Below are 9,120 nucleotides of genomic sequence, written 5' to 3' on the forward strand. Positions count from 1 at the left end.
TGTTGAATTATGTTCGTTTTGATTTAGGCTCAAGTTTGACGAATTGTTCGCAACTCAACGCTAGTTTCTTGTAGTTTTGTTATTCAAATGCATTTCTAACAGACTTACCCAATAGAGAAAAAGATGAAAAGATTCCAGAGGAAAATAGGCTTGGCATTATTTTCAGATACTTTACAATTATTAATTCGATCGAGAAGAAAGGGGATACATTACAGGCATTTCCTTACTTTCATCATTTCTCTCTCTTTTTTCAGTATAAATTCCATATAGTTGATATATATATAAATACTATTTTGGCCTACAAGTGATACTATCGAGAGGGGGAGGAAAAATTACCCCGGAGGTTAACTTCAGCTTGAGACATTGTTCCATGGCTCTACTTGCTTTCCTTGATTCAATGTTTTAGACATTGTTCCATGGCTCTGCTTTCTCATCAGTTACAAGGTTTGGTTTGCAAGAGTGAAGCCTATAGTTGCAGGCTGCTACAGCTTCAGCGACAGTAAGATAGATCCATTCGTGTCCAAGGCTTTCGATGAACTTGCCCTTGTCCAGCTTCTTCATCACCTCAGCTCCAGGGTTGGCCAAAACTATCTGCATACATGGGAAAAGAAAAGGAACTTTGAGTGGATAGCAAATTCAAGGGTAAAAAGATTTGGACTGGAAATGTTTTCTAAACTTCATCATAACTTCAGCAGCTTTAAGAGTATGCAGCTGAAAATGGAAGTTTCGAAAGTGGCATACTGTACCTTCAATCCCCTTCTAGTTAAAATGTTCTTGATCTCTTCAAACATGCTTATTCCACTCGTATCAATGTTGCCAACAGCTGAAAAACAGATTAATTCTCAGACTACTGTATCAAAAACAAAACATGTTTGCCCATTTTTCAGCAGTTGAAGATCCAACATTTACCACTCATGTCCAGAACTACATATTGTAAGGTACTTTCGCCGGAAGCTTTTATCCTGTCTTCCTCTTCATCAACCCACCTTATAATCCTAAAGCATAACAGTTTCGACTTTCAGAGAAAACTTCCAAAAATCCATCCAAATAATGAATCACTCAGTATTCAAATGTATTTGAAAGAAGTCAACAGTGCAATGCTTGTCAATGAGGTGCCAATGTGACAGATGGGATACCTTTCTCTCAAGTAGCTGGAATTAGCAAAGTAAATGGGAGCGTCGATCTCAAGTATGAGAATGCCAGGAACATTATCGGCATTCGGGTATTGCTCGACGTTCCTGTAAACCGTGGAATTGGGAAGGTTTCCAAGCACGAGTGTCCTTGGCCTCGCAACGAACAAAAGTAGTCTTAGCAGAGATATCACCACCTGCAATGAGTTGGCCACAATGTTGTGAATATTATTTACAAAAGTTTAAATATACAGAAATGTGGCTAAGAATCAGTGATAATAGGTTCTAGGACCCTAAAAATGGCGTAAAACAGGAAGAAACTCAGCTAGACATTTTGACAAACACCTTACGGGCACATCAAAAGCCACAAAAGAAGAAGTCAGAACATACCGCAATGACCAAGCCAATTTCAACACTAGCAAAGACAACACCAGCATAAGCGGCAATGCAGACAAGGAAATCGAACTTATCGACCTTCCACAAGTGAATAGCGGCGTCGTAATCGATGAGGCCAAGCATGGCGGAAATGATGATAGAAGAAAGCACAACAATAGGAGTATAGTAGAACAGAGGAGTCAAGAACAGCAGCGTCAGCATCACTGCAATCGCCATTACCACGTTCGATACCGCCGTTTTGCATCCTGCATTGTAGTTCACTGCCGATCGCGAAAACGGGCCTGCAAATGTGGCGATTTCGATGTCAAAATGAACTGGTTCTCCTCAGAAATGGAAGATAAATTGATTGTGAACGGAGGAATATTTCTCGAACCTGTGGTGAGATAGCAGGAGAAGCAAGAGCCGACCATGTTCATGGTGCCAATAGCCACCATTTCCTTGTTGCCATCGATGTTGTAATGCTTGAACATCGCAAAGCTTCTTCCTACTGCTATTCCTTCCTGCACATTCATCAATTCTTCATCCCAAAATTTCTTTGATTTAATCAACTCTCAAAATCATAGTCTCACAAATTATTATTATTTTTATTTATAAACAATCAATTTAAAATTAAATAATTACGAAACCAAAATAATTTTTCTTCAGATTAACTAAAAACGTTGATATTAGTTGTGTAAATATTTTTATAATTATTTAATAAAATGGTTAAAAAAACTTAACAATTATCTTGCAATTAATTTTTTTTTTATCACCTATTTTTTATAATAAGAACGTAAACGTAAATCAATTAGTTAAGACATATATTCTCCGCCCGATACCAAAAAAAAAAAAAAAAAAAAAAAAATCAAATTTTGTACCACAAATAAAGAATGGGATGAATACCGCAAGAGCTATGACGCCAGTAATAATGCCAGTTTTAATAGCTGTGGAAAGATAAGGCGACCCCAACCCCAAATCTGTAATAGACACTGGATTTAGCCCTTTCTTCAATTCTCCAATCTGTTTTCGAAATAAATATTGAGTAAAAAAAAAAAAAAAACACACAATATTATTTGGAAAGAATATAAATCATGAATTAAATTATAATTTTAATTATATATATTTTTTAACATATTAAAAAAAATTAAAACTAATTATTTGGTTAACTATAAAATTATAAAATTTTTAATTTTACGTCAAATAATTCATAAATAAATAAATTAAAGACAGAGTTTTCTATTATTGGTGGGGCCCATTCACTTTGTACATAGAATGGACAAAACAGGTTTTTTTTTTTTTTTTTTTTTTTTTTCTAATGATTATCTTTATAATTGACAATAAGCAAATTGTAGGTAAATTGAAGGACTAAAACAAAATTTATGTAAAAAATAAGGGCCAAAATAAAAGAAAAATACTAATTGAAGGACTAGAATTTTAACCAAAATTAATTTCAAGAAAATATGTGGTGTAATTTAAATATTCCAAAATTGGTAGTCGGCCAAGCCTGATTTTTCTTTTTTAAGCTCTATCCTGTCTATGTATGGCGGTTTAAAGAAAGCCATTTTACCAAATTGGCCTCTATTATTTCCACCCAAAAAATAATAATTTAATTTTTTAATAATTTAAATTTATCTATTTAAACTCACCACTTCGACGCCGTGCTTTTCCGCATGAGTGAGAAACACTAAAAGGCTTCCTAAAATCACGGACGTTAAAGGCGCCATTGCTGATATCCAAAAGAATTTCGGTTTTTTCTTACTCTGAAATAATAATTTAACATAAATCAAATTAATTAATTAATTAATTTCTTTTTTTTTTTTATAAATTATTAAAAAGCTATATTTTATTTATACTCACAAAGTATCTGGTGACCAGGAGGAAGAGTAGAAAACCGCATCCCAATACTCCACTTTGCCATCTCCACTGTAATATTTTAAAATTTTAAATTAGAGACTAAATTGAAATTTTTAAATATAAAAATGAATATTTAACCTCGTGAGTTTGGGTAAAAACAGAGCGGAGAACGGAAACAAGATCGGTGGCGTGAGTGAAATGGGTGAGACCAAGGATGCCTTTGAGCTGTTGTAAGCACACCACGGTGGCAGCGCCGCCCATGAATCCGACGATGGTTGCGTGTGACAAAAAATCCACGATGAACCCTAGCCTGTATTAATTCATATCCATGCAAATACTTTTTATTAAATTGAGAATTAAAATATAAATGTTGAATTTTGAAAGGTGAAGGGAATTGCCTTAAGAGGCCTAAGGAGGCCTGGAATACTCCGGCGAAGAAAGTGGCGGTGAAAGCAAGGTGGAGATAAAGAGTGGGATTTTGAACGGCGTTAACCTCCGCCCCTAACATTGCGCCCATTAGAAGCGACGCCACCGCCACCGTTCCGACAGCCAAATCCTTCGAGCTTCCCATCATTGCATATATCAGCGGCGGAATAAAACTCGAATCTGCATTACATTAATACGTGCTTGTGTAAGCCAAAACAAAATCAAAAGAGCTTACGTTCAAAGTAGATAATATGTTAAAGAATGAGAAATATAAATAGAATTGAAATCCGGATTGATTTTCATAAACTTTAAATAGTATACCGCTACCCATAAATAAAATATAAATTAATTAAATATTAAAAATAAAATAAAATATATTATAAATCAAATAATATTAAGATATAATATCTAATAGATATTCCATAAATAATATATTTTATAAATGTGGAAGAAAGAATCGTGAGGAAAGTATACTCAAAAGTGACTGAAGTGTCGAACAAATGGTGGTTCGAGGACTCCAAGAGGAGGGGTCGAGCCTCATTTGAGGGAAGGCTATTCGAAAGCTGAATATGGTTTAGAGAATACTCTATAATATAGTTTGTTTGAAGGAGGATAGCGGAGAGGGGACCAGGCTAATTTAAGAAATATTCATATAGGACACTGTTTTAGAGAAGTTCAAAGCAAAATTATGAGAGCTTATGTTTCAAGTAGATATACGGTAACATTGTGTAGAGTCGTGATTCCTTATAATTTACTTACAGAGGCCGAGGATAGGTGGCAAGTTAGCGAGCTTGGCGTAGCTAATGCCCTGAGGAATGGCGAGGCTGGCAATGGTGATACCGGAGATGAGATCCGATTTCAGGAGCCCAAGATTATAACGAGGCCCCCATTCCACTACAGGGAAAAAGTACTGCAAACCCAGAACAACCTTCCTCCTCGCCGGCTGGTTCTTGAACTGCCGGAGCGGGTCGTCGGGGAAAAACGTCTCCTTAAGAGAATTCTTCAGCGACTTGACGAACGGCTGCGGCGGCGGAATCGCCGCCCTATGCAAGCTCCCGCCGTCTTCCGCCGCCGATGGGTACACGTAGTCGGCGTTACCCATTGGAAATCAAATTCTTTTTTGTCTGGGATTTTGGGAGTGTGTTCGAGCAAGGAATGGAGGGAAATGGTCACGCAGAGAGGGCTTTATATATACGTATACATATACATATACATATACATAACTAAAAACAAAGGAGATTTTATTTTTATTTTTATTTAATTTTATTTCGAGTGGTATGTGGGCCCCACAGGCGACACGTGCCCTTTGCTCTTTCACTGTCTCTTTCCTCTTTATTTTTTCGTGCGTATCCTATTTTGATTTTGTAAGTTTACCCATATATTTTATTTATTTGTATGTTTCTAATTATTAAAAATCAATTTCTTTTTAAGTTAAATTAAAATAATAACGAGAGATATATGAATAAACCGATACCACGATGATGAGAATAAGATGGTTAATACTAACTTAAAAATAATTGAAAGCCGCTGATTAAACATGTTTTGCTTTGAACAATTCTGTTGAATGACCTTTTGAAAACATGGCTCGTGTTAATTTGTAGAGATAGTTTTCTATGTTATATCTTCCTATTACGAAGTTAGTTAAGAAAATAGAATAGTTTGGACCATACTACATCGGGATTTTTTACTTATAATTTGTATTATTTAATATTGATAATCAAAGTTATTAAATTTTAATAAATTCATTTATTGCTAAGTTTTCTAATATCGATTAATAATTATTTAATTTTAGGCTCAAAATAAAGGGAATAGATTTATAATTATTATGTGTAGTAATGTTGCCGTCAATTAAATAGTTAATATTTAAAAGCTGTCGAAGAAATTAATGTCGAGGGAACGAATTTGGTTGGTGTATCTCTGAGGCCACGCTGACCACAAATCAAAGGGTGATGTGTCCATTAATAAATGAATCAGCAAGTCTCTTTGCCACGTGTATTGGAAGCAACTGGACACGTCGGCTATCCCTCGCAATTGGGTTACTGACAGAGAGGATAGGTTTCAGTAATTAATTCTTACCCAAATCACTTTTTTGAAGCCTTAAGAATTCCGAAGCCTAATGGGACCGTATTTTAAATTAAAATTTATATGTATTAAATGTATTTATCCACATGTGATGATTAATCTCAGTGAATGGGGTTTGAAAATATGAAATTTGCCACGTGGATTTTCACGATTTTATTTCTTTCTTTTTATGTTCTTTGAATTATAAATAACAAGTCACGACCATACGTAACCAGTCAAAACGAACAATATTTACTCGCAATTGACTTAGACTGTTACAAATAGTATCAAAGTCAGGCACCGCAGTATACAGACGCTGCCCCTAAGAAAGTGGATTGTAAGATAAAGATGTAAACATTTCTCTCTGTGAGATCCCACATTGGTACGAGAGTAAAAAGAAGCATTTCTTATAAGAGTGTAGAAACCTCTCCCTAGTAACCACGTTTTGAAATTGTGAGGCTAACGAGCCAAAGTAGACAATATCTACTAATGATGAGCTTGGACTGTTACAGTCTTGCACAATAGATAATGAGATTGTTTGAGAGACATGGTCTAAGTCGAGTCTGAGTCTTCGTTTTCAAGTTGGATTGCTAGATACAGGATCCTCATAGTCTTGTTTATTTTTTTCGTTGAAGATCGACACACTTTTCTTTTTTCCACCGTAGTGTAATTTTTTTTTTTAAATTTTAATTTAAAAAAAAAATTAAAAAAGTCTATATGGTTGAAGGGACAACTTGCACGCTTTTGTATATATTTAAAATTATGTATTGATTACCTAACCTAATCAATTAATTTATTAATCAATAAAGATTGGAGAAAAGAAGAAAAAAATAATATTTTAAATTGTGTATTATTTGATAAACTTTTTAAATTATTTTTGAATTTTTAGACGATAATTCAAAATTTAAGATTTTATTAGACATAAAATTCTATTTTATACGCAATAAATCAAATGTTTTTTTTCTTAATTAAGTTGGTCAAAATTTTATAAGACATAGACATAATAAAATAATATTATTTTTATTTTATATTCAAATTATTGTATTAAAAAATTAAGAATGTAGTCTTCTTTTATTTCTAAAATTGATTAAAAAAAAAGCTACAACCTCAAATTTTTATATTGCTTTTTATAATATTAATATTTTAATGATAGCAATTTTTTTTAAAAAAAAAAGACAAAATAATACCAATAGGAATTATGCTCACTCTACAAGTTTCCATTATTATAAATGTTTTATCGAAGCATTAACACGCCTTAGTACAGTTACTATTAAAGAAAACGTCACGTGTGGACCTTCAGAAAAGTCATTTGTGGTGCTAATACCACACCTCTGACTACAAGAGTTTTATGTGGAGGTTTAATTATGTTTAATATTTAAGACTCCGTGCTTTTTATCGATAATTTTTTAGGAGCTTTAGCTCGAATGTCAATATCAGCTCTCTTGCATTACAAAAAGAAAAAGCGTTTTATTTGAAGTGACTGAAAAAGCGAGAAACCACACCACATCCCTCCACCACTCTTTACACCCTTAGCCATCTTCACACTGTTCATTCACACGTTCTCGTTATCTAAACCTTTGCCTTTTCCCATAATGGATGGAGCTATCAACCCCATACCCATGGTGTGGATGATTTGATCGCATCAGGCAACAAAACATACACAGCTCCATAGGTATAATCAAGTTCCGTTCTCGAATTCAACCACATGCTCATACTTCTAAGAGTGCTCTTGTACGTGTTTTAGTCAACAACCAAAGACCTATTTAAAACGACTTTTTCAACTGCTTACAAAAATTGTTCCAAATAGATTAATAAAAACAACGATGAAATAGTTCAAAGTCTTGTTAATTGTATGCATTGAACAGAGATGTTTAATTGTTTGAGTGGTCCTAAAAGCGGAAGCTAGTAGTGACAAATCCTTATGGTGGTGGTGGGCAAGGGTCGTACTCGTCTCAAATGATGATAAAATTCTATATATAATATTACGACTTTACTTTTTGTTTCACACGAAAAATTCAAAATTTATATATCATAAATTATTTTAAAGTTATTAAACACTAAAATTATATATTACATATATATATATATGATAAATCAATAGATACATATAATTAATAAATTTTTTGAGCTAGTAAAAAAAAAAAAAAAAAAAAAAAAAAATTGTTTCATTCAGGATCCGTCTCCTTGGAGCCCAAATTAAAATAAGGGTTCTCCTAGTCCAGCCACTCTCTTCTTCGGCCCACGGCCCACGGCCCAATAAGAATTTCACGTTTTTTTTTTCTTTTTCTTTTGTAAAATTTTAATATACAAAATTAATAATGTGTAAAATACTTTCACTTATAAATATTATTGTTTTTCTCTTTGTGTTTTTTTTTATATAATAATATATTAAAATTGAGAGATTTATTAAAATTTGTGTAACGTTGATGAGGCATCCATAATGTTATACAAGAATTTTAACTTGTCATCTTAATATTTAGTTTAAGTATTTGAACGATGCTCGTGAACATTCGAAGAACAACGAATCGAGAAGGAGATACTCTTGTGACTGAATAGTATAGCTCGTGCTTTTTTGTATGATATATCATATATGAAAACGAGGGATACTTCTCGAGTCGATGATCAGATGATGAAGATAATAGTCGAGACAAGTGTGTCGGGTTTATAAGGATGATGCTTTGCTTGGACTTTGCTCCTCATAGAAGAAGATGATATTAGGGAAAATGTGACAAACTATCCTTTTCTAAATTCAAATTTCAAATAAAATAATTTATTTGAATTTTGAGGCCCTTACTTTTCTCTCTATTTTTCAAATAGAGTTTTGAAATTAAAAAAAAAAAAAAGAAATTAAATTTATTAGATAAAAAAAAAAAAGAATTAAAAGTTTATTGACGTATTTGATATTTAAAATTCTATATTAAACACAAAATTATAAATATATTGTTGAAGATAAATATTAAAAAAAAGGAGTAAAATTGTTATTTAATATTAAAAAAAAGAATAGAAGAGTGTAACGGCGTCGTTTCAGTGACGGCAGAAGAACACCGTAAGATTTCGTACACAGCGGGGTACAGAATCGAATCCCTTTGTGGCCCTCCGTCCGGCAATGCATTTCACACACGCAACGTCCCTTTCAAGAATCCCCACAAAATGCCACAAAATCAAAATTCATATATATAATATATATTGCTTAAATTGTAAAAAATACCTTATAACTTTATCATTTTATTTTTTAAAAATAAAAAAAATAATTAAAAAAAACCTTTTTAGCAAT

General features: G+C 32.9%; 1 protein-coding gene across 2 annotated transcripts; it reads right to left on the bottom strand.

Moving 5' to 3' along the window:
• Positions 1–124: 124 nt before the first annotated feature.
• LOC111806574 (sulfate transporter 3.1) lies at positions 125–4,952 on the bottom strand. Of its 2 annotated transcripts, XM_023691943.2 has the most exons (12): positions 4,545–4,952; positions 3,758–3,965; positions 3,498–3,669; positions 3,363–3,428; positions 3,152–3,265; positions 2,409–2,525; positions 1,900–2,026; positions 1,521–1,807; positions 1,137–1,327; positions 910–995; positions 747–823; positions 125–591 (listed from the first exon to the last, which is right to left on the bottom strand). In XM_023691943.2, the coding sequence occupies exons 1-12, from the start codon at positions 4,885–4,887 to the stop codon at positions 403–405; spliced, it is 1,977 nt and encodes a 658-aa protein (XP_023547711.2). In that variant the 5' UTR covers positions 4,888–4,952; the 3' UTR covers positions 125–402. The 2 variants fall into 2 exon arrangements, with proteins under 2 accessions (XP_023547711.2, XP_023547712.2); XM_023691944.2 differs by lacking the exon at positions 2,409–2,525.
• Positions 4,953–9,120: the final 4,168 nt, after the last annotated feature.

This window comes from Cucurbita pepo, chromosome 12, assembly GCF_057944985.1.
Source record: "Cucurbita pepo subsp. pepo isolate OVF chromosome 12, ASM5794498v1, whole genome shotgun sequence".
NCBI classification, from domain to species: domain Eukaryota; kingdom Viridiplantae; phylum Streptophyta; class Magnoliopsida; order Cucurbitales; family Cucurbitaceae; genus Cucurbita; species Cucurbita pepo.

Bases quoted from the DNA above. Each gene is read 5' to 3' on its own strand.
- LOC111806574 (XM_023691943.2), bottom strand. From the start codon at position 4,887: ATGGGTAACGCCGACTACGTGTACCCATCGGCGGCGGAAGACGGCGGG. The intron at 3,670-3,757 runs GCAATTCCCTTC...GAATTAATACAG, and splicing joins GCCTCCTTAGGCCTCTTAAG to GCTAGGGTTCATCGTGGATT. The intron at 824-909 runs GTAAATGTTGGA...TCTGTTTTTCAG, and splicing joins TGTAGTTCTGGACATGAGTG to CTGTTGGCAACATTGATACG.